The following is a 26,632-nucleotide window of genomic DNA, read 5'->3' on the forward strand; positions in this document are numbered from 1 at the left end:
GTTTTATGGTTTCAGGTCTTACATTTAGGTGCAAAATGGCAGACTGGATCTGTAACCAAGTCAGAAATCTGAAAAAGAACAATGCTACTGGACTACAGGAACACTTGACCTTGATGTCTTGAACATCACTTCCTAAGCCTTTAGCTGAATAGCATAGACTATGAGAAATATATTATCGTGTTTACCTTGGAATTACACTTCCCCAAAGGTCAATTTTTACATGGTAACATTCTCATTAAAATGTAAACAAGGAATGCCATTAAAGAAATAAGTTATAGACAGAAAATGTAATGTTTATAATGTTATTTGCAGAATAAGACTGAATATTAAGGGGAACTGTAGAGATAAAGGCTGATCAAAATACAATTACTTCGAATGTTATCACATTCAAATATGAACATAATCAAAAGGAAATGAAGAATTGTAGTTATGGTTCTTTAGATGGAAAAGAGCCATACTTTGAGTAATTCAATTTTACTAATTATAGTCTCTTGAAACATGAGATATGAGATTATAGAACAATCTTAATTTGACAGACTTAAACAAAAGTATTTAAACTCCCTAAGCTTTCAGTACCTAAACCACTTTAGCTGAGTATGAGTTTTTTTTTTTCTCTTCCAATGATGCAATAGCAAAGGGTAGTTTAGGACATTTAGCCATCTTGTCCTAACAAATAACCAATTCACCTTTTTTTCCCAGTATATTCTTACGTATTGATTTTACCAAGTGAACCCAGACATCTGTCACACTTATCCAATACAGATCCTTTTCCTTGGCAATGTAGTTATAACATCAATCAGTCACCTGGCCTTTCACCTCTAATTCCTATTGCCACTGTCTGTCAATTATTAAAGCTTGTCCGTTTCTCCAAATAAGTTATTTTTAAAAACTGAAATACACAGTGACTCCTGTGAAAAATATATGTTTCTTAGAAAAGCATGTAAATGTTCATGATTAATTTCTTCATTAAAATTACTTTTCTGGGTTGAAAACTAAAGTTTATAAACCCATATTTCAAAGACTTCTAGATATTTTCTTTTAGAACATATTCCCTGAATGGTAGTATTAGCACTTGTAATCCAAACTCCAGTTTGAGGAAGACAACACAAAAAGAAATCCAAGCTGAGTGGAATTATTACAAGGGTCTTCAAATGGAGCAAAGTGGTTTGTCTCTGGTTGAACCCATTGAGAGTCACAGAATGACACCCACCTTGAGCTGCAGGCCTCCTGGGATAAGAGTGTTTGCTGGAAGGCTTTTAATGTGTTCGTAGACATAAGAGGAGAATTGCTCCTGCTCAGCCTGTAATTGGGGGCCAAGTTTAGAGAGATGACCTCTGTTGCTTTTGATAGCTGTCTGCAATTCATCAATCAGCCTGTTCACCTGGAGGGGTTAAATTACAAGAGTTGTTAGCAAGAAGTAATTGTTGATGTCACACCTATTAGATTTTTGAGTACTTAGTTTGATGTGGGGAAGATGACTTCAATAGAAGAATCTGAGTATAGATCTATGTTCAAGTAAAGCGAATAGGCGATATATACATTCCTTCATCAACAAATTTTATTTATGGGAAAATTTCTAACTTTGTACTTCAGTAATATGGAATAGGTACCCATTTACAACTGCTGAATAAAAATTGTCTCTAGATACAAAAAGAACCATATACATTGACAAGTTTGCCAAGGACTTTTAAACTGCTTAACAGAATAAGACCTCTCTAAAACTTTAAGTAATCCAATATATGCGCCAATGACAATATTTAATTCTATTACATGTACCTTCCTTTTAAGAATATTTTATTTTACCATCTGTATGTTACCTTTAAAATTTGTAATATGTATATTAAATTCATTAACATTTTGTGGCCTTTTAAATGAATCAGTCTGTTCTCTTCCTTCCAAATACTTTAAAATATAATTTTCCAAATTTCATAAATACAATTTTTCAAAATATCCATACCTCAAAGACAATGCTCTATTCTAGACAATATTTTGAATATATACAAATTTCTGAATAATGCATAGAATTTTTCCAGAAACAGCAAAGGCTTAGAAACATGTACCTTTTATATTTAAATTTATGGATTTCTAATCAGAATATTTAAGAGACATATGAACTTGACTTACAGGTTATTAGTAAGACATACTGAAGACTCAAAAATAGTAAGTTAATATTTTAACCCTTATAGTTTACAAATTAAAAATCATTACAATTCTTTGACCCTTCACTGTGTTATATAAACTTATATTCTCTCTAATAGATTGGATTCTTACATAAACACTGGTCGATATATGGTAGTGACTAAAAGAGATGAAAAGCAGGAATTCTCTTTATCCATGATCTTTAAAGTGATCAAATTAGACCCATCTTAGAATTATGAATGACTGTGAACAGGGCATGGATTTTTGAAATCTTGGGTTAAAATGCTGGCTCTTTCATTTACTGACTGAGAGGCTTTGAACAGGTAATAAAAAAACCTCATTCACAAATGAAGAATAATACTGACCTGACCATGTTAAGAATTAAATTAGATTAAAGAATGGACAGCACAATGGCTAATCTATAATGTCGCATGTACATGGTGTATTATTACAGTGTTTTCATTTTTAAATAGAGTAGTTTTCTGCAAATCAAGTTTTAATTGTTTTTCTTGGCCTGTCTTTCCTATTCCTACCATTATGTCACATGAAGAAGATAAAAATTTGAAACTAATTGCTACATAGATTCTCAACCTCACTTCAGTGTCCACAGATAAAATGCAAACTCCTTCTCCAAGAGTCTCCCATGTAATGACAGCTCATTGTCTTTCTATCTCTCTCAGCTGAAAATATGGTATTTGCCCCTACCAACTCTGATGTTAAATCTATGATTTCTATCCCTTCCACAGAGGATTTCAGGGAAGGCAATGAAAGTAAGTTTGTACTATTATACATATGACTTGAATATTTACTTTTCTACTTTACCTAGTTAATTTGAAATATATATATAATATTATGTGTATATATATATATATATATATATATATATATATAACTTCAACTATATTTAGCTTTTCCCAAGAACTTTAGAAGCATTATATGCATATAAAGCTAATTTAAATGATTCCTATTTTTCTTTGGTGTCCCATATCTTTCTTATTTGTCCCTATGTGATCAATCATATACCTTCTTTTAAACAATGCTTTTTTCTAAACAAAGAACTGGCAAACTTCTTCTCTATAAGAGCCAGATAATATTTTCAGTTTTGTGAGTTATAGTGTCTCCATCAAAACCATTCGACCCTGCAGTTGTACTTTGTAAGCAGCTGCAGACAATATGTAAACAAATGGACAAGGCTGTGTTCCAATAAAACTTTATTTAGAAAAACAAGCAATGGGCTAGATTTGGCCCCAGGGCTTCAGTTTATCAACCGTTCTTCTAAACACATATATTTCCTCTCCTTCCTTTCTTTTCTTATAAGTAATACTCTGGACAAGGCTTCATCTCCTCATCCCCTCCTGCTACTGGTATTACCAATACACCTACTGAGTGGCCTCCCTGTCCCTAGTCTCTCCCCCTGTAATCCATCCTGTCATCTCCACCTAACTAATCTACCTCCAATAGTATAAATAAACCTTCAAGTAGCTCCCCCACCCACTGCATTCCTCATCTTGCTATTCATGATTCAAGACCTTTTCTTACTTTCTAGAACAAATTTCTATGCTTTCCACAGTACAGTTAACCCTATAAGAAAGTCATAAAGCTTAAAATATGGCAATGATGGATGATTCAATATTAGTCAATGTTTTTCATCCTTATCTTTACATACTACCTTTTAGCAGTATTATCCTCAAAGACGATGGATAATAGTATATTCTACATACCAAAGCTAGAGACCAAAGCAGACCAAGTAACTTGCTCTTATAGGTATGTGACAAAATTAAAATCTAATATCCAAAGGCCTGAAATAGAAAGAGTCTACTTCTGGAAAGCACCGATCCTCTCTGAACCTATACCCAGCATCATTTGATTCAAGAAGATATAATTTTACATAGTCTTTAAAATATACTAAGTATCATGCAATGTGTTTTGTTAGTCAATAATACTGCTCTCTTTAATTTTATGTACTGTACCTAGTGCTACAGCAAGCCACCAAAAAAAAAAAAGGACGAATTTCAGGCTTTGATTTGAGAGCATCTTTATACGACTTGTTTTACTGTCACAATCCATAGTCTTTCACTGATAGGGAATTTCATGTGACATCAGAAATCAACCATACAATTGATGATGTCACTTGCATTCTAAAGGGCTATTGGTTAAAACCTTAAAAGTTTCATTTCCCATAAATTCTTCGTTGCTTCAAAAAATTTCTCTATCATTTTTGCCGTTTTCCTTGGCCCCATGATTATCTGTTAATGTATGTGAAGCATAATTATAGCAATCATGGCCTGTATTTTTAATAACTTAAAACTATCAAATAAGATGCCCTAGTAAAGATTAACTTATATGTTAAACATAGGAGAAAATATATCAAGAATCCTGCCACTGACGTTTTGATAAAGTTTCCAACCAATTTTCCTCAAACTTTGTTACTTTAAAAATTCATAAGGAGATAACCAACAAGGTCCTACTGTATAGCACAGGGAACTCTACTCAATATCTTGTAATAACCTTTAGGGGAAAAGAATATGAAAAAGAATATATATATATATGTATATGTATATGACTGAATCACTTTGTTGTACACCTGAAATTAACACAACATTGTAAATCAACTATACTTCAATTTAAAAAAATGCTTTTTAAAATTGGAAAAAAAATTTCATAAGGTCTTTTATTCTCAAAGTGCTCCATTTTATGTGTTACCCTGAAAGATAATGCTATGCATGAAATAACTCATATACCAAAATCAGACAGGTAAAACAATACTCTTGAATTATATTACATGATACGATTTTTTTTTTCCAATCACAGATGTTGCTAAAAGGGGGGAAAATGTTCTTTAAAATTCTTCATCATGAATCTTTTTTTCCTGCAAATCCTTTTTTTTTTTTCCTCTCTACAAAGGCAATGTGAATGGGGGCAAAAGAAGACAAAACTTGACCTTTTGTGATCCCAGCATTAATGGGTCTGTTCATAATTCAATCTATGTGTGTGTGGGAGCATCCATGTGGAAACATAGAGGCCTGAGAGACATAAAGCCTTTCCCTTTAAACATTATCTGACCCTATCAGTCCCATTCACAAAAGAAGGCTTACGTATGCATATGTTGAAAAAATGCACCATCTCATTGTGCAGCCGAAAGCCTACACATTCTACTCTTCATTCTCTGTAGAAATGCAGCACGGAAGTGACACTTGTACAGAATTTGGGAGAGTGACAAATGAGCAGAAGGTAGCAAAAAAAAAAAAAAAAAGAGTATTCTGGTGAGGAAAAAAACCAAACTTCTGAAAGAATGCAAATGCACACCTGTCTATAAACATATACATAGGCTTTTTTGCATAAGATGTAGGGCATTTTGGTCATTCATGCAACCCTTGAATTTAGTTGAATTCTCAAGATGATTTAGAGTAAACAAAATATTGTTCTGTTTATAATCATTCTAAAATGTATACCTATCAAAGTTGTACACTCTGAACCATACATTGTGAATACTGTACTTTATCTATTATGAATGACTCTTTGAAGAGCTCCTGGTTTTTCTAGTGATGAGTTCAGCTGTTGGCCTGAATGCTATGTGGCCTGGAGTCCATATATGTTAGTGAGGAGACTCCAGAGCACTTTATACTGAATTGCCACTTGAAATCAGCACAAAGGGTGGCAGCCTCCACGCTAGGAACATCATCTTGGCATGCAGCATATGGGACAGTCTCGAAGCCGGGTCAGCGCTTAAACTTAAGACCAAGACACTTTCTAATTTACAGCATAGTTAAGAAGAACCAGAAAGGGGACAGGGAGATAAAAATGGGTGTTTTAAACTCCCTAAAGTCTCTTACTTGGTTCAGGCCCAAGGGTACAATGTTTTTCAGGTTAAGAAGTGAACATAATCAGACTTGACAAATGAAGGCTAGAAAAGACATAGGAATCTGTGAGCAAAATTAAGTATCTTTTAATCTTAAAATTAAGGATGAGCTGCAGTGTAACCACAGGAAAACTGAAATACCATCTCGTATTCCAATCACTTCCACTACTCCCAACTTTCTAATAGATTTCCAGACCCCTTCTGAGATGGAAGTTATTTTGGAAGATCTATATTGTTTCCAGCCAGGGGTCACTTATGTGCTGCCTTTAGGCCTATTTGAGTCCAACATCCCCATCAACTCATGGGGGAAGGGGTGATTGAAAATAGAGACATTTAAAAACATCTTTATAACTCATCTGGCAAGAGGGGTATGATGATGGCAATAAGGATGATGTCAAGTATACTTTTGGAGGAAGCAATAAGAATGCACTTCACAGACCTCTGGCTACAGGAGCATAATTGACCAAGGGTCCAAGCTATTATGCTCTTACACCCATCACCAGGTTGGCACCAATGTCCAAGGATACTAAAGCAGGTCCAACCCAGGGAGTCACAAGACTCCTCTGATGGACAACTTTGACTCAAGGATACGCCAGCAGCTTTGCCAAACCCTCCTTAGACTGCACAACAGTCTAGGATACTTCCACCCAGTCTTCCCTTCCTCTCGCCTTCACTCATGTTCAAGCCTGCATTTCAGTCTGACAGGTCTCCCAGCCTTTCCTAGAGCTCTCCCCATTTTCTCTCATGGCATTTCTTCTATTAAAATCCATACACATTAAAAAAAATTCGATCCTGGTGTCAACTTTTCAGAGAATCTGGAATAACACACTTTTAAACTGACAAAAAAATTACACACAGATTTCTAGTAGACCATTCCTAAAAAGCTTGATACAGTTCAACATATACCATCACATCGAAGTAGTCTCGTGATGCATACGTTATTATTATTCCCAGTTTTCATGTGGAAAAATTACATGAAATAAAATAAGATTTTAAGATAAAAATACAGACAGCAGATACCTAAATCTAAATCTCAGATTTCACGATGTTTACTTAAGGTTTTGAAATATGTCTAGAAATATAGTATTTTGTAAAAAAAACTGTGGGCAAAATTAAATGTTGGAGTAATCTCCCCATCCCCATATTTTTCATTTCTTTTTACCATCATGATTTCACATCTCTGTATATGAATTAGGCACAAAACTTGATGTCACTGACTTACACATCAAAATTAATAAATCACTTTCAAATTAATGATATAAAAATTATTCTCATAGTGTATGGAATATATTTAAAGGTTCTTACACACACACATTCACACCCACACACACAATCAATATTCCCTTCACTGTGTGATTTTTGAAGCAAACAAAAGGCATTTGGAGTCAGCTGATCAAGCAGATATGTGACCAAATAAGGCCCTTTGCAGGAGAAAAAGTGATGTATATAGGTACTAAAGAAACATTAAGATGATAATAAAGGAGTACCAAATAAGCATTAATACTGTTGGATTTTCCAGAAAAAATAATTTTCATTTCCAGCTTTGGTAAGAAGGTGGCATTAAAAATGATATTTTTAGCATAATGATCATTTTCCTGGGCCACTTCAAGTTTCCAGTTCCATTGAAATTATAGTTTTGCATAAAATATCAACAAGCAAAATAATTACAATATTTAAAATGCAGAAAATAGTTCATCTATTCATTCTTTTAGATTATTTCTATTTGTTCTCTAATAATAATTTGTTATTATAGATACAATTTTAATTATACTAATTCAACTAGAGATTTTTATTTACATTTCCTGAAGTTGATGATATCAAGATATATGATAGATTCATTTTAAACTTACTGTGAAAATGTAATAAACTGTGATAAACAACATTTTTCAATTGGATAGAGGACAGTATTTTTTAAATCTAGAACCAACAACCTAGTTTTTAACTTGTTAATATTAAGTGGAATGAGTCAGAACTATAATTTAAAAGTATACAATTGTTATTTGTTATATCTTAGAAAAATTCAAGTTGAATTTTTCTTATGAAATATTTCCTACTGAGATTACCAATCAATGTTTATAATATAATCTTTAATACTGCACATATATAAGCCCCAAATATTAAGGTAGTCTCTAACTTAAAGAATTGAATTCACTCAGGAAAATCTGATGCATTATACTTGTTCATCTATTGTAAAATACATAGTTAGCAAAGGAGATGCAATTACCATGATAAGAAAATATTAAAACCCTAAAGCTTGGATAGATTTCCTTGCCAAAATGTCAAAAGAGAATTATATGAAAGTTTAATTTTTAAATGTTCATGCTATCTTATTCTTTGAAGTTGCTTATAGATTTTATTTACTGACAGTAGTACATGGAAATTAGCAAATTCATGATCTTTCCTCAGAAAGATTAAATGCTTTTGCATTCCAGGAAACTACATGAAAATCATTTTTCCCTTTTGTCTAACACCAATTTTGTATTATTATTTCATTTATGGAATATGCTGTCAACTTCACAGCATGAGCTTTGGAGAGAAGAAGCCTTGCGTTAATAGTCCTTCTTTACAATATTGTCTACAGAATCTTATGATTAGTTCACTTAGGCTTGACATTTATAAACTACAGTTTTTCCTTGATAAGAGGTAACATTGCTAGCATTTCTAAAATTCAGAAAGATAATTCTATTCCTAGAAAGTCAGAAAATAAAAATAAGATTTTATTATTTGTTCAAAGTTCAATAAAATTTTAATGTTTTTCCTATGTTAGCATAGTCCATAATTTCTAGATTCCAGTTGCATGTAATAATTTCCTAATTTAGGAAATTTATGAGGAAGTATTCATAAGTAGTTTTCAGAAAATTATAATATGATTTATTCTTTCAAGCATATAACTATTTTTCAAGCTGCCTATATCAATACAATGATTTCCAGTTCTGACCAGTTTTTTTCATTATGTTTTATCAGATAACCAAAGTTGGTTCACTACCAAATCAAAGTAAAATCTGCCTTAATTTTAAAATTAGTATTTATTGTAGCTTTACAATACAATTTAAAAAGTAAGTTCCTTACTTCTTCTTGTGCCTTATGGTGTTCCTTTGCTGTCATTGAAAGAATGACTTTTTCGGTAATTTTCCCTTTCTGTTCATCCACAGCCAGGTTCAACTAGAGAAATAAATAAATAAGTAAATGACATGAAAATAGGCACCTATTGACACCTAATAGCAATGTTTATTCAAACAACTAATTTAGCATAATCATGGAAGGTGATTTCAAATGAATTTGGCCCATACGGATGTGAAAATGAATTCCATTTAAATAAGTCGAAATGTTTTTATATTTAAAACATTTAACACTATTTTTCACTTCCACTTTTATTGTTTTTAAGCTTACTAAAATATGATTTGGGAAGGGGTCCTAAATTGCAGACATTTGACACTGATGAGTACCTTTTAAAAGCATTTTGTCAAAATTAACATAGCAAATTTTTTTAAAATTAGGCTGATATTCCTATTCAAATCTTTCATTGTCAGTAGGGAATAAATTGGCTGCTGTTATGTCAGGATAAGAATTCAAGGAAATAAACCAAAAGCAAATGTCAATTCACTGTCGAATGGTTCAAAATGATTCACAATATTTCACAACAAAGAATAAGTTTTACCTTAAATACCTGAATGGTTACTTCCAACCTGCTCCATGAACAGAGCCAGACAGAGGTCTTCTACTACTGCTGTAAACCCATGTTATAAAAAGGTGAATGTGGCTCATTCTATATTTCTTTATAAACAATCCCTACCAAAACAACATGCTATTTTCAAAAAAAGGAAAAAGCTAAACTCACACAGTAATATTCACTCAGCAGATTGGTATTAATAGGAAGAAAGAAAGTAACAGCCTGATACAGAACCTTCTGAATTGGAATATTTAACAATTCTTAGGCAATGGACGTGCCACGTAGTATCCCCTTATTGAAGATTAAGAATGAATAAGGACCATGTTTTTTGTTTTGTTTCTTTTGTTAATGCTGTTGTTATTTTAAATAGGCTTTCTCAATTGTATGCCTGGCAAATCATGTTTGAGTTAACATGAATCTCTAATCTATACCCTGCCTGAAGACCCACTCCTATACTTGGGATAGAATGGGAGTGGGGGTCAACAATATAACCTCCTCAATCTACCTATTCTTATATACTATAAGAATAGTATCAAACCTGTGAAGTCTTCATCTACTCATATGTGACACAGCTCAGTTTATCAGAGATCCTGTTTTGGGAGAGGAGAAAAGTCTAAGGAATCCTTAGGTGATCCTAATGATCAACTTAGATAAGGAGTTGACAAACATTTCTATAAGAACCAGATAGTAAATATTTAGGCTTGGGGAAAAGGGGGACAGACAAGTCTCTTTTGCAATTACTCAACTCTGCCCCCATAGCATGAAATAGAAAATACATAAACAAATGAGCGTGGCTATGTTCCAACAGAACTTAAAAAACAAAAAAGAGGCAGACTGAATTTGGACAGCAGGAAATGTTTGCAAATGTTTGCCTGTCCTAGACAGAGAACCACTGAAAACAAGTTTTTAAAAAAAAAAAAACAAAACATGTGATATACGTGATGACTACAGGTATAATGCTATATGGTATATTTGAAAGTTTGTTAAGACAGCAGATCCTAAGAGTTCACCAAAAAAACCCATTTTTTTAAACCATATGAAATGGTGGATGTTAACTAAGCTTACTGTGGTAATCATTTCACAATATATAAAAGTAAAGTCAAAAAATAATTTAAAAATTAAAAAAAAAAAGTCAAGTCTGCTATTCACCTTAAACTTACACAGGGCCATATGTTAATTATATCTCAGTAAAAACTGGGAAAAATCATCATGTGAAGCTATTCTTAGAATCAATCTCCCCAAGAAATATTTTTTCCTGTGCTAAAGTAATACAGAAAATGTAATATTATAAAATGTCAAATATCAAACTCAACTTCCACACAAGGAAGCCTATGTGTAAACTGTGGCACAACATACTTGTGTCAAGTCTCTATGATTATTTCTTTACCAGGGGAGTCTCATTTATCAGGGAGGATATGTGAAGGAGAGTGACTGGGGAATATTCACCAAGGTCATCTTTTCTTCACAAAGTTAATTTCCAAATGCAAAAACATTCAGAGCAGATCTTTTTTGAAAGGAAGCAAAACAGAACAAAAACAGAGCTATAAAACTCTTCGGTGCCACTGCAGTAGGTCCGATTCAATGTGGTCTCCCAGGACCATGACATGTAGAACTGCTTCCAAGTAACTCTTTAAAAGGTAGGAATTCTTTACCTATAAAACCACTGCAGTTGGAAAAATCACCTCATTCTAACATTCAACTTCTAGCACTATCCTAATCTACATAAGCTGAGGGAAAAACATATCAACACTGAAAAGCATTATATGCATAGTACCAAATAGAGAACCCAGTAAGATATTGAAAAATAAATTGTCAACAAAACTAAGGATACATACATGGGGCCTTTTCTGAAAACAGCCTAGACATTCAAAAAGAGAGATATCTTAATACAATCATTTAGAGGAAATTATTGAAAGTAAAAAGTCAAATTAAGAGAACGCATTTTCACTTTGAGGTATTAATAATATGCAGTGCAAACAGCATCTCTCCCTCAAATTCCAGACACAATAACAACAGTAAGATTCTTCTCTCCTGTCACTTTGGAAGAGAACATCCTGTTTCTTCATTAAGACAAAACTAGATGCTTTTGATTTGCTGTTCTTAAAATATATGAAATAATTTTTTGTCAATGGGCTTGAAATTTCTGAGGCTAATTTTCATGTATAAAGAGGTAGACACTTCAAATTAAAAATCAAAACAAACAGGAAGGATGAACCTTGAGGGCATTATCCTAAGTGAAAAAAGTCAGATGGAGAAAGATAAATAGCACATGATCTCACTTACATATGGAATCTTAAAAAAGAAAAAAAGCTCATAGATACAGAGAACACTGGTGGTTGCCAGAGGTGGAATGGGGGTTGAAAGGTGGGCAAAATGGATGAAAGAAGTCAAAAGGTACAAACTTTCAGTTATAAAATAAGTAAGTCATGGGGATGTAATGTACAGCATAGTGACTATAGTTAATAATAGTGTATTGCGTATATGAAACTTGCTAAGAGAGTAGATCTTAAAAGTTCTCATCACAAGGAAAAAATCTGTAACTATGTATAGTGAGGAATGCTAACTAGACATTGCAGTGATATTTCTCAATATACCTCAATAAAAAAACAGAAAGATGGCTAAAATTTGTATATAACTATGAAAAGCCAAATCTCTACCAAACAGGGGAGTGGAAAATCAAGTTGCTTTTTTCTAACTACATCATGCCCTTTTAAAATGTGAGAAAACACCGCCAAATATTTGTGATACACATCAAAACTTACCAAGCTAAATAGGAAGGTTTAATTCACCATTTTCGCCACAGCTTGCTGCTAAGAGTTTAAAAATATGTAAGTAACAAACACTGGCTATCCTAAAGTAGGTTAAAGTTGGCTCATTCAATATTAATGGTAACCAGAAAAAAACAGACGAGAGACTACTCAAAGACAGTAGCAGATATGGAAGAAACAAGGAACACAATGGCTCTGTCAAAGAAAAATGAACAAAATGATTCAAGACAATGGTCTGGTTAGAGAAACAAGATTAAAAAGGAGTAAGTTCACCTCAAACAATTTGTTTAGGAATTAAGAAAAGAAATCCACAAAAGTATACCTGAAACAACAGATTCCCATGAAATGATTTCTAGTGGTTGTTACCTTTTAGACTATATTTTACATAAAACTATTAATGCTAACATAGCAAACATTATACTTTCTCTAAAGCCCTAAAGGGTCATAGATTACTAATGTATATATAGTTTTATACAAAACATATGGCCCATTGTGACTATAATAGAAAGTACTCTTAAGTTTGAGGAATTCTTCAAACATTTGCTGGCTCAGGAAAGCTCTACTATGGACATCCTAGAGAGGAAAACAGGCTCAAAACCTCCTGCTGGAGAAATACAGACAGAACAGCAGTAATCTCATTTTATGGTATCATTAACATTATATGGCTTTTCTGTCCTGTTTTTTTAACTCCCCAGAAAAAATATTTTAAGGCATATTTATGAAAATCATAAAGACTAATTGTATAAAAAATTTAACATGACATTAATATAAAATAAAATCTATTTTATAGGAGAAAATAACTCTAAAGTAAATGCTAGAGTCTAGTTATTAATATTTCTAGAAAAGCTACAGTAATCAAACACTGGTATGTTCTATCTAATTCATATTGACATTCCAGATAGGTACCAGCCAAAGAGGGAAGAGTCTATTAGTCTAACCAAACTGTCAGTGCTCTGAACTGTAGTTCTACATGCAGTTTTCTCTGTATTCTCCAGAAAAGCAGTTAAAGATTTAAATGTGAAGCATATGATATGTGTTGTGTATAATGTTCTTAATAAAGCAACATAACCCAAGAAGAAAACTGAATCTATCTTTCTATCAAAAATCTTTTTGACCAGTAAATACTGATCTATTAATAAATTATTTGATCCATATTTTACATGCAGATCAATACAGGCAATACAGTTTAGCATAAACAACAGGACAATCAGCCTTCATATATATTGACAAGTTTCCCAATGGTCTGTTAGTATACAAAAGACTGGGACAAATTACTTATTTATATATACAAAACATGGTTATAAAGACCAGCTGCAGGTATTTTTTTGAAAAGTGCATTTTAATAAGGTCCTATTCAGTTAGGGAACAAATGGGGAAGAAGTAGTTTGCACTACAGAGTTTAGCGCCAGAGCTTTCTCTTTTTCTAACCACGAAATCAATCATTTGTCCAGACTGTGGGAGTCAGAGTTAGTTACTGAAAAGAGCTCCGTACATAAACAAGTCAATAACTCATTGTGTGTTATTGTCGAGCTGAAGAAGTCGGCTTTCAAAAAGCTGCCCCTGCTTCTCTCAGAATGAATGTCACTGTATTCAGAGACTGGGAGAGAGTCCTTTGTTTCCAGCCATTGCTGGCTGCCATTTATGTATGGGAACAGGAGGTGGCTGCTAGGAGTGCGAGGGAAGACACTACTTGGTATCACGGATGTCCAGAAAAAAACTCTGAATTTTGTCAACCTAAATAATTTGTGCGTGGAAATGCATTAATGGAATTGTTAAAGAGTGGCCACACACATAAAAATTGGTAAAGGAATTAAACGATAATGAGTCTGTATCATGTTAAATTGGATCAGGCTGATATTTTTGGTTCCCTACCTGTCAACAAAGATGAAACCAAAATATAGGCAATGGTTTGAAAAGTTCAAATGTACAAAATCAAACTGATAAACAGGTCAACATGTCAAATCAATGCTATCCGTTCCTGCCATAAATATTAAAGGTGGGAGAGGCGGAAGATGGCAGAAGAGTAAAACGCGGAGACCACCTTCCTCCCCACAGATACATCAGAAATACATCTACACGTGGAAAAACTCCTACAGAACACCTACTGAACGCTGGCAGAAGACTTCAGACCTCCCAAGAGGCAAGAAAATCCTCACGTACCTGGGTAGGGCAAAAGAAAAAAGAATAAACAGAGACAAAAGAATATGGCTGGGACCTGCACCAGTGGGAGGGAGCCGTGAAGGAGGAAAGGTTTTCACACACTAGAAGCCCCTTCGCAGGCAGAGACTGCGGGTGGTGGAGGGGGGAACCTTCAGAGCCGCGGAGGAGAGCACAGCAACAGGGGTGCAGAGGGCAAAGCGCAGAGATTCCCGCACAGAGGATCGGTGCCGACAAGCACTTACCAGTCCGAGAGGCTTGTCTGCTCACCCGCCGGGGCGGGCGGGGTTGGGAGCTGAGGCTTGGGATTCGGGTCGGAGCACAGGGAGAGGACTGGGGTTGGCGGTGTGAACACAGCCTGCAGGGGGTTACTGCGCCACGGCTAGCCGGGAGGGAGTCTGGGAAAAAGTCTGGACCTGCCGATGAGGCAAGAGACTTTTTCTTCCCTCTGTTCCTGCTGCGCGAGGAGAGGGGATTAAGAGCGCTGCTTAAAGGAGCTCCAGAGACGGGCGCGAGCCGCGGCTAAAAGCGCAGGCCCCAGAGACGGGCATGAGACGCTAAGGCTGCTGCTGCCGCCGCCAAGAAGCCTGTGTGCGAGCACAGGTCACTCTCCACACCTCCCTCCGGGGAGCCTGTGCAGCCCGCCACTGCCAGGGTCCCGGGATCCAGGAACAGCTTCCCCGGGAGAACGCACGGCGCGCCTCAGGCTGGTGCAACGTCATGCCGGCCTCTGCCGCCGCAGGCTCGCCGCGCACTACGTGCCCCTCCCTTATCCCCGGGCCTGAGTGAGCCGGAGCCCCCGAATCAGCGGCTCCTTTAACCCCGTCCTGTCTGAGCGAAGAACAGACGCTCTGGCGACCTACACGCAGAGGCGGGGCCAAATCCAAAGCTGAACCCCAGGAGCTGTGCGAACAAAGCAGAGAAAGGGAAATCTCTCCCAGCAGCCTCAGGAGAAGCGGATTAAATCTGGCCAATCAACTTGATGTACCCTACATCTGTGGAATACCTGAATAGACAACAAATCATCCCAAATTGAGGAGGTGGACCTTGAGAGCAAGATTTATTCTTTTTTCCCCTTTTCCTCTTTTTGTGAGTGTGTATGTGTATCCTTCTGTGTGAGATTTTGTCTGTATAGCTTTGCTTTCACCATTTGTCCTAGGGTTCTACCCGTCTGTTTTTTGTGTTGTTGTTTTTTTACTTAAAAATTTTTTTTAAAATAACTATTATTTTAATAACTTTATTTTATTTTACCTTTATTTTATTTTATTTTATCCTCTTTCTTTCGTTCTCTCTACTTTTTCTAACTTTTATTCTGAGCCGTGTGGATGAAAGGCTCTTGGTGCTCCAGCCAGGAGTCACGGCTGTGCCTCTGAGGTGGGAGAGCCAACTTCAGGACACTGGTCCACAAGAGACCTCCCAGCTCCACATAATATCAAATGGCGAAAATCTCCAAGAGATCTCCATCTCAACTCCAACACCCAGCTTCACTCAACGACCAGCAAGCTACAGTGCTGGACACCCTATGCCAAACAACTAGCAAGACAGGAACACAATCCCACCCATTAGCAGAGAGGCTGCCTAAAATCATAATAAGTCCACAGACACCCCAAAACACACCACCAGATGTGGACCTGCCCACCAGAAAGACAAGATCCAGCCTCATCCACCAGAACACAGGCACTAGTCCCCTCCACCAGGAAGCCTACACAACCCACTGAACCAACTTTAGCCACTGGGGACAAACACAAAAAACAACGGGAACTATGAACTTGCAGCCTGCAAAAAGGAGACCCCAAACACAGTAAGGTAAGCAAAATGAGAAGACAGAAAAACACACAGCAGACGAAGAAGCAAGATAAAAACCCACCAGACCAAACAAATGAAGAGGAAATAGGCAGTCTACCTGAAAAAGAATTCAGAATAATGATAGTAAAGATGATCCAAAATCTTGGAAAAAGAATAGAGAAAATGCAAGAAACATTTAACAAGGACCTAGAAGAACTAAAGATGAAACAAGCAATGATGAACAACACAATAAATGAAATTAAAAATACTCTAGAAGGGATCAATAGCAGAAAAACTGAGGCAGAAGAACGGATAAGTGACCTGGAAGATAAAATAGTGGAAATAACTACTGCAGAGCAGAATAAAGAAAAAAGAATGAAAAGAACTGAGGACAGTCTCAGAGACCTCTTGGACAACATTAAATGCACCAACATTCGAATTATACGGGTTCCAGAAGAAGAAGAGAAAAAGAAAGGGACTGAGAAAATATTTGAAGAAATTATAGTTGAAAACTTCCCTAATATGGGAAAGGAAATAGTTAATCAAGTCCAGGAAGCACAGAGAGTCCCATACAGGCTAAATCCAAGGAGGAACACGCCAAGACACATATTAATTAAACTGTCAAAAGTTAAATACAAAGAAAATATATTAAAAGCAACAAGGGAAAAACAAATAACACACAAGGGAATCCCCATAAGGTTAACAGCTGATCTTTCAGTAGAAACTCTGCAAGCCAGAAGGGACTGGCAGGACATATTTAAAGTGATGAAGGAGAAAAACCTTCAACCAAGATTACTCTACCCAGCAAGGATCTCATTCAGATTTGATGGAGAAATTAAAACCTTTACAGACAAGCAAAAGCTGAGAGAGTTCGGCACCACCAAACCAGCTTTACAACAAATGCTAAAGGATCTTCTCTAGGCAAGAAACACAAGAGAAGGAAAAGACCGATAATAACAAACCCAAAACAATTAAGAAAATGGGAATAGGAACATACATATCGATAATTACCTTAAATGTAAATGGATTAAATGCTCCCACCAAAAGACACAGACTGGCTGAATGGATACAAAAACAAGACCCATATATATGCTGTCTACAAGAGACCCACTTCACACCTAGAGACACATACAGACTGAAAGTGAGGATGGAAAAAGATATTCCATGCAAATGGAAACCAAAAGAAAGCTGGAGTAGCAATTCTCATAACAGACAAAATAGACTTTAAAATAAAGACTATTAGAAGAGACAAAGGACACTACATAATGATCAAGGGATCGATACAAGAAGAAGATATAACAATGATAAATATTTATGCAACCAACATAGGAGCACCTCAATACATAAGGCAAATAATAACAGCCATAAAAGGGGAAATCGACAGTAACACATTCATAGTAGGGGACTTTAACACCTCACTTTCACCAATGGACAGATCATCCAAGATGAAAATAAATAAGGAAACACAAGCTTTCAATGATACAGTAAACAAGATGGACTTAATTGATATAGGACATTCCATCCAAAAACAACAGAATACACATTCTTCTCAAGTGCTCATGGAACATTCTCCAGGATAGATCATATCTTGGATCACAAATCAAGCCTTGGTAAATTTAAGAAAATTGAAATTGTATCAAGCATCTTTTCCGACCACAGCACTATGATACTAGGTATCAATGACAGGAAAAGATCTGTAAAAAATACAAACACATGGAGGCTAAACAATACACTACTTAATAACAAAGTGATCACTGAAGAAATCAAAGAGGAAATCAAAAAATACCTAGAAACAAATAACAATGGATACATGAGGACCGAAAACCTATGGGATGCAGCAAATGCAGTTCTAAGAGGGAAGTTTATAGCAATACAGTCCTACCTTAAGAAACAGGAAACATCTCGAATAAACAACCTAATCTTGCACCTAAAGCAATTAGAAAAAGAACAAAAAACCCCCAAAGTTAGCAGAAGGAAAGAAATCTTAAAGATCAGATCAGAAATAAATGAAAAAGAAATGAAGGAAATGATAGCAAGGATCAATAAAACTAAAATTTGGTTCTTTGAGAAGATAAACAAAATTGATAAACCATTAGCCAGACTCATCAAGAAAAAAAGGGAGAAGACTAAAATCAATAGAATTAGAAATGAAAAAGACGTAACAACTGACACTGCAGAAATACAAAAGATCATGAGAGATTACTACAAGCAACTATATGCCAATAAAATGGACAACCTGGAAGAAATGGACAAATTCTTAGAAATGCACAACCTGCCAAGACTGAATCCGGAAGAAATAGAAAATATGAACAGACCAATCACAAGAACTGAAATTGAAACTGTGATTAAAAATCTTCCAACAAACAAAAGCCCGGGACCAGATGGCTTCACAGGCGAATTCTATCAAACATTTAGAGAAGAGCTAACAGCCATCCTTCTCAAACTCTTCCAAAATATAGCAGATGGAGGAACACTCCCAAACTCATTCTCTGAGGCTACCATCACCCTGATACCAAAACCAGACAAGGATGTCACAAAGAAAGAAAACTACAGGCCAATATCACTGATGAACATAGATGCAAAAATCCTCAACAAAATACTAGCAAACAGAATCCAACAGCACATTAAAAGGATCATACACCAGGATCAAGTGGGGTTTATTCCAGGAATGCAGGATTCTTCAATATATGCAAATCAATCAACGTGATACACTATATTAACAAACTGAAGGAGAAAAACAAAATGGTCATCTCAATAGATGCAGAGAAAGCTTTCAACAAAATTCAACACCCATTTATGATAAAAAGCTTCCAGAAAGTAGGCATAGAGGGAACTTTCCTCAACATAATAAACGCCATGTATGACAAACCTACAGCCAACATCGTTCTCAATGGTGAAAAACTGAAAGCATTTCCACTAAGATCAGGAACAAGACAAGGTTGCCCACTCTCACCACTCTTATTCAACATAGTTTTGGAAGTTTTAGCCACAGCAATCAGAGAAGAAAAGGAAATAAAAGGAATCCAAATCGGAAAAGAAGAAGTAAAGCTGTCACTGTTTGCAGATGACATGATAGTATACATAGAGAATCCTAAAGATGCTACCAAAAAACTACTAGAGCTAATAAATGAATTTGGTAAAGTAGCAGGATACAAAATTAATGCACAGAAATCTCTGCATTCCTATAGACTAATGATGAAAAATCTGAAAATGAAATCAAGAAAACACTCCCATTTATCACTGCAACAAAAAGAATAAAATATCTAGGAATAAACCTACCTAAGAGGACAAAAGACCTGTATGCAGAAAATTATAAGACACTGATGAAAGAAATTAAGGATGATACAAATAGATGGAGAGATATACCATGTTCTTGGATTGGAAAAATCAACATTGTGAAAATGACTCTACTACCCAAAGCAATCTACAGATTCAATGCAATTCCTATGAAACTACCACTGGCATTTTTCACAGAACTAGAACAAAAAATTTCACAATTTGTATGGAAACACAAAAGACCTTGAATAGCCAAAGTAATCTTGAGAACGAAAAACAGAGCTGGAGGAATCAGGTTCCCTGACTTCAGACTATACTACAAAGCTACAGTAATCAAGAGAGTATGGTACTGGCACAAAAACAGAAATATAGACCAATGGAACAGGATAGAAAGCCCAGAGATACACCCACGCACATATGTTCACCGTATCTTTTTTTTTTTAAAACAATGAAACATTATTTTTGCCATTAGATTAGCAAAGATTTTTTTTAAATTTTATTTATTTATTTTTGCTGTGTTGGGTCTTCATTTCTGTCTGAGGGCTTTCTCTAGTTGTGACAAGCGGGGGCCACTCTTCATCACGGTGTGCGGGCCTCTCACTATCGCAGCCGCTCTTGTTGCGGAGCACAGGCTCCAGATGCGCAGGCTCAGTAGTTGTGGCTCACGGGCCTAGCTGCTCCATGGCATGTGGGATCCTCCCAGACCGGAGCTCGAACCCGTGTCCCCTGCGTTGGCAGGCAGATTCCCAACCACTGCGCCACCAGGGAAGCCCCTGGTCACCTTATCTTTGATAAAGGAGGCAGGAATGTACAGTGGAGAAAGGATAGCCTCTTCAATAAGTGGTGCTGGGAAAACTGGACAGGTACATGTAAAAGTATGAGATTAGATCACTCCCTAACACCATACACAAAAATAAGCTCAAAATGGATTAAAGACCTAAATGTAAGGCCAGAAACTATCAAACTCATAGAGGAAAACGTAGGCAGAACACTATGACATAAATCACAGCAAGATCCTTTTTGACCCACCTCCTAGAGAAATGGAAATAAAAACAAAAATAGACAAATGGGACCTAATGAAACTTCAAACCTTTTGCACAGCAAAGGAAACCATAAACAAGACCAAAAGACAATCCTCAGAATGGGAGAAAATATTTGCAAACGAAGCAACTGACAAAGGATTCATCTCCAAAATTTACAAGCAGCTCATGCAGCTCAGTAACAAAAAAACAAACAACCCAATCCCAAAATGGGCAGAAGACCTAAATAGACATTTCTCCAAAGAAGATATACAGACTGCCAACAAACACATGAAAGAATGCTCAACATCATTAATCATTAGAGAAATGCAAATCAAAACTACAATGAGATATCATCTCACACCAGTCTGAATGGCCATCATCAAAAAATCTAGAAACAACAAATGCTGGAGGGGGTGTGGAGAAAAGGGAACCCTCTTGCACTGTTGGTGGGAACGTAAATTGATACAGCCACTATGGAGAACAGTATGGAGGTTCCTTAAAAAACTACAAATAGAACTACCGTACGACCGAGCAATCCCACTACTGGGCATATACCCTGAGGAAACCATAATTCAAAAAGAGTCATGTACCAAAATGTTCATTGCAGCTCTATTTACAATAGCCAGGACATGGAAACAACCTAAGTGTCCATCATCAGATGAATGGATAAAGAAGATGTGGCACATATATACAATGGAATATTACTCAGCCATAAAAAGAAACGAAATTGAGCTATTTGTAATGAGGTGGGTGGACCTAGAGTCTGTCATACAGAGTGACGTGAGTCAGAAAGAGAAAGACAAATACCGTATGCTAACACATATATATATGGAATTTAAGAAAAAAAAATGTCAAGAAGAACCTAGGGGTAAAACCAGAATAAAGACACAGACCTACTAGAGAATGGATTTGAGGATATGGGGAGGGGGAAGGGTAAGCTGTGACAAAGTGAGAGAGTGGCATGGACATATATACACTACCAAACGTAAAATAGATAGCTAGTGGGAAGCAGCCACATAGCACAGGGAGATCTACACTACCAATATATAAAACAAATAAAGGCAACATGAGTTCCCAGATATAACAACTACTTATTACAGTGCCAGTCAATGTGTGTGCATGGAGGGGATTTTATGAAGACAGAAAATGGAATGTCATGTAAAAAATTGTTTTGGATTCTGGATTTTGCTTTTATTCCTGTCATTAATTTTATTCTAACCTTTGATTCCACCATAATGCTAATGGACATATATACACTACCCAATGTAAAACAGATAGCTAGTGGGAAGCAGCCGCATAGCACAGGGACATCAGCTTGGTGCTTTGTGACCACCTAGAGGGGTGGGATAGGGAGGGTGGGAGGGAGGGAGATGCAAGAGGGAAGAGATATGGGAATATATGTATATGTGTAACTGATTCACTTTGTTATAGAGCAGAAACTAACCCACCATTGTAAAGCAATTATACTCCAATAAAGATGTAAAAAAAAAAAAAGACATATCAACCAAAAAAAAAAATATTAAAGGTGATTCATGGAACTCTGACATGGGGTTTTTGATGTGTGTGTGTGTGCGTGTGTGTGTGTGCACGCGCACGTGTGTGTGAATCTCTTTAAGAAATGATTTCATGTGTCAACACTTGTAATGTTAAAGAAATCTGAACTATTTTTGACTTAAAATTAATTTAAATATCCTTTAGAGTTGAACTAAACCTAAAAATCATGATACAAATATTATACTCTTATTTCATCTTAATGTTTATTAAAAACCTACTATTTATTCAAAATCAAGCTAGGGACTGTGAAGAAGCACCAGACCAGGGTTCAAGGTTTATAATTAGGCTGGGCAAATGAAAAATACACATGGTCTGTTTAATAAATGGTCCTCATGGTGGGGCGGGTAGGGATGGTCTCTGAAATCTTTAAACAAACGCTTAGCTCTTAATTAAATGAACTTGGTGTTATAGGCAAGGAGAGAGTTGGAACCTAGAACTGAATCCAGTTGATTCCAAATCACCTCACCAATTTAGAAAATCACAGAATTAAATAATATAACATGCTTTCACATGCAACAACTGTACTAGACATTTTTCTAGGTAGAAATAGGTTAATAGCAAAGTGTGATATGGTTGAGGAGACAATAAATAAATAAAAAAACAATAGAAAGTGAGAAACAATATATGGCAGAAGGTAGATCATAATTCAAATGGAGGTATAAACAATATAATCTATAAGTATAAAGGGCAAAAATATTATTGGGCGATGGAGCGGTTGGAGACAGAAAGTCAAAAAACGATGGGCAGTACCTAGCTAGGAAAAGAAGTGATAATATAGAGCAATATTATTAATTAGTATTACTAATTAGTCATTAATTACATGATAAAATTTGTTCTAAATACAATCAGTGATTGCTTTGACAGGACTTTGGGAGGGAAAGGAGAGAAAACTGAGCCTTAAAGCATAAGCAGAGAGAAAGGGCATAGCTGATCCAAGTGGGCAAGCCTTGGCAATGGTCTGAATGGAAGAAGTGACAACAAGGACTAGATGGTTAGTGTAACCTAATCTATTTCTTTTCTTTCTTTCTTTTTTTTTATACAGCAGGTTCTTATTAGTTATCTATTTTATACACATCAGTGCATATATGTCAATCCCAGTAAGGTGCTAGTCCTATAGTAAGGGCATAATGGAGGACTCAGTACTTAGCTTTCCCTTGGCTCAGCCCCAGCCTCTCAAGCTATATATACTTAACTCAGTTCCAGTCTTAGACCTGGACCTTAAGAAAGTCCTGACCTAGCCCCCACTTCTAACAGGGTTATCTCACTTAAATCCCTTCTACAAAAAATTCAAGAGTGCCACTTTTACACTTGGGGAAAAGAGCAGAATCCTTAATTCAAAACTAGCCGCGAATTCTGTCTCTGCCACAAATTAGTGATGGTTCATACAGCCCAGGCCTTCCAAAGCCAGGGATTCCTCTCCCATCCTTGCCAATCCTTTGAACAAAAGCTACCTTTACCAGAGCCTGTAGCTTTTTTTTTTTTTTTGCGTTATGTGGGCCTCTCACTGTCATGGCCTCTCTCGTTGCGGAGCACAGGCTCCGGACGTGCTGGCTCAGCGGCCATGGCCCATGGGCCCAGCCGCTCTGCAGCATGTGGGATCTTCCCGGACCGGGGCATGAACCCGTGTCCCCTGTATTGGCAGGCGGACTCTCAACCACTGCGCCACCAGGGAAGCCCCAGAGCCTGTAGCTTTTTGAGGTCAGTTTGTTTAAAAAGAGAATTTTAAAAAGAAATCTTCATAATATTTAAAAACCAGCAAACACTTCATAACCATTTTAAAACAGTAATATTTTAAAATATTTATAGTTTGTCTAAAGGGATGTAAAAGAGAATTCTCCGTAAGAGCTTACCTTCAATTTATTTAACACTTAAAGAAACAAACTACTTCTAAAATCTCCTTCCTTTCCTGTTTTTTAAAAAAAAGTAATCATAAACAAATTTTAGCCTTTCCACATTTGTGGGGAAGTGGTGCTGAGTTAGTCCTGACTTAGTAGCCAGATTATAAACTTTCTGCCTAAACATTCTATCACAATTAGGAAAGCCACATGCCCTAAATTCAACTCAGCTTGCCCTGTCAGACTGACTCTCTATGCCATTTCTTCCACCATCATGTGCAGTTTTGGAGGGACTGTGCTACTCTGGCCAAGATGTAGACCCCTGGCCTCCCCAGACCAACCAGCCTCTCTTCAGAGATACAGAGTCATGAGGGGAACCATACAGAGACATAAAACAGCTGGAGAGAATCTGTCCCACTAATAGCACTCTGAGGAGATTGTCCCTTAAATCCAGATGTCTGGAGTTGTTCCAGTTCTTTCTACAGCCCCTTTGTTTGGTCTTTCCTTGAATTCCATGTGCTACCACCTGCCATCCCATTAAATTCTGTTTCTGCCTAAGTTAGCCTGAGACACACCCCACTGATTGCAACTAATAAACTCTAACAGATATGTCATATATGTCCTCACGGTAAATGCAGCATTACTTTAGAAGATCTGAATGAGTCTCTATTCCTAGTAACTAAAGGTATCGCACTCAAATCTCTTAATACTGTGTCCTTTGGGTATTATAATGGGTAATGTAACAAGAGTAATGGTTTAAAGATTATGCTTTTCTTTTTGGCCTTTCCACGTACAAGACTGCCCAAACTATTCCCGGTATCCCTAAGATTTGTCACAATGATATTGCTTCTGTCATGTACAGCAGAAATGTGCAACAAAACAATATCCCTGCATATAAGACTGTTGCCTTGAGAAAGGATCTGCCTTTCAAGAAAACCCTTTACCACCTTCCATTAGCATATAAACAGCTAAATTTAGATGACTCAGCCCATAAATTTCCCTTTGTAAATTAAGAGTAATGACTGACTGCTATAGGCCTTTGCTGGAATCAGGAATAAGATACAATGTAGGAACAAAATTAAAGCCTACCTCCTTCTGTCCTAGAGGAAAAATTGGAAGAAGTCTCAGAGAGAGAAGCAAGAAAGTAAAATAGCCAGAAGAATCAGGTCTTAAGTTCCCCTCTTTTAGGGTGTGGCTTCGGAAGGGAGACAAGTGTCAGGTAAGCGGAAACAATCCTTGGGCAGAGGGGTCTTCTGTTCCCCTCCCCTCAATATGGACACAGGGAGGAAACTGTCCTGCAGCAACTTAGGAAACAACCAGGTTGACAAGATGACGTGATACCCGCAGGCAGAGGGAGGCCTGAGGTTTAACTCTCCTGAACCACCCTTGGTTTCTGTGTCTTGTGACGTGGAAGTGTCTCAGTGAAGTCTATCACAGGCTATTCACATAGTGAGGAGAGGTTGCTCTGTAGTGAGAGAAGCACCACAAACCACTTGAGCCAGGGCCAAATGGGTGTCTCAGTCAGACTTTGGAGGGCTATCAGGAAGTTTAGGTTGGATCATCTGAGAAAGTGCCTGGGCCAAGAGAATGAGCTGTAAGTTCACACACTACAGGCCAGAAGAGCATCCAGCAACTAGGTGAACAAGGGACATCCTTCCACTGGCGAGCAGTTGCTATGCCAACATGTACATTCCAATGGGCCAGCATGAGGTCAGGGGCCCCTTACCCTGGTGCTTTAAGGATCTGAAAGCCACACAACCTCTTCTTCCATATACTACCTGAAGGAAACCAACAGGAGAGTCTGAGAGAAATAATGACCTAAAATAACTATTTAAATGATCAGATCAGACTAAGCTTTGAACTGAATTGGACATTCAGTTATTTTCCCCCCAGATCCAGTGGGCAGGAGCTCAGGAAGAAAGTAATATTTGTGTCAGAAAATAACTCGGAGTCATTTAGTAGTTATTTTGCACACAAATTGTGTCCACACACGTGAGAGAATCTGTTTATAGACTAAGCCAAGGAACAAAGGCAAAAACAGTATTTATAAAGCAAAGGAGAGAAATGAAACACAATCAGACTGTACATTTTGGGGGGAAATTGATAAGCTGGTAATTACTACATTGAGTAAATCAAATAAGGGTATCAAGGAAACCATTTTATTGTTTATGGATTCTTGAAAAAAACTTCAGAGTTCATCTGAGAAGCCTTTATGTGGCAGGCTGCTTCTGAATTATGTCTACTTACCCTACTATTTTTGTTAGACCAGTCCTGCGCCATTTCCCACACTAGAATGTTTCATTGTTTTACACAGAGTAATGAACTGCATTTTTTCTCACCCACTAAAACAGCTATCTGAATCAGAGAGCTCCTTGAGAACCATAGTTAGGATTCTGGAGCCCAGAGAGGGTAAGCCAGATGGGCCTCTATCCTTCTAGAACAGTCTAGAACAGCGATACACCTTACATCTCCAATAAGCCTATTTTCAATCATTATTTCCCACAGTAATGGGGGAAACATCCCCATCAATCCTTTGTCACCCAACTTTGGTCCAGTCTCATTTGTGA

The 26,632-nt window shown here is 36.6% G+C and overlaps 1 protein-coding gene across 1 annotated transcript in view; it reads right to left on the reverse strand.

The window, feature by feature from the left end:
• The window catches only part of DCDC1 (doublecortin domain containing 1), a 452,054-nt gene that overhangs the window by 214,412 nt on the left and 211,010 nt on the right, over window positions 1–26,632 (reverse strand). Inside the window, exons 9-10 of the mRNA XM_073809437.1 lie at window positions 9,068–9,160; window positions 1,211–1,381 (exon numbers count right to left, since the gene is read on the reverse strand). Coding sequence (XP_073665538.1) covers window positions 1,211–1,381; window positions 9,068–9,160 — 264 coding nt within the window. The remainder of the gene's footprint in view (window positions 1–1,210; window positions 1,382–9,067; window positions 9,161–26,632) is intronic.

Source organism: Tursiops truncatus, chromosome 8 (genome assembly GCF_011762595.2).
Source record: "Tursiops truncatus isolate mTurTru1 chromosome 8, mTurTru1.mat.Y, whole genome shotgun sequence".
NCBI lineage: Eukaryota > Metazoa > Chordata > Mammalia > Artiodactyla > Delphinidae > Tursiops > Tursiops truncatus.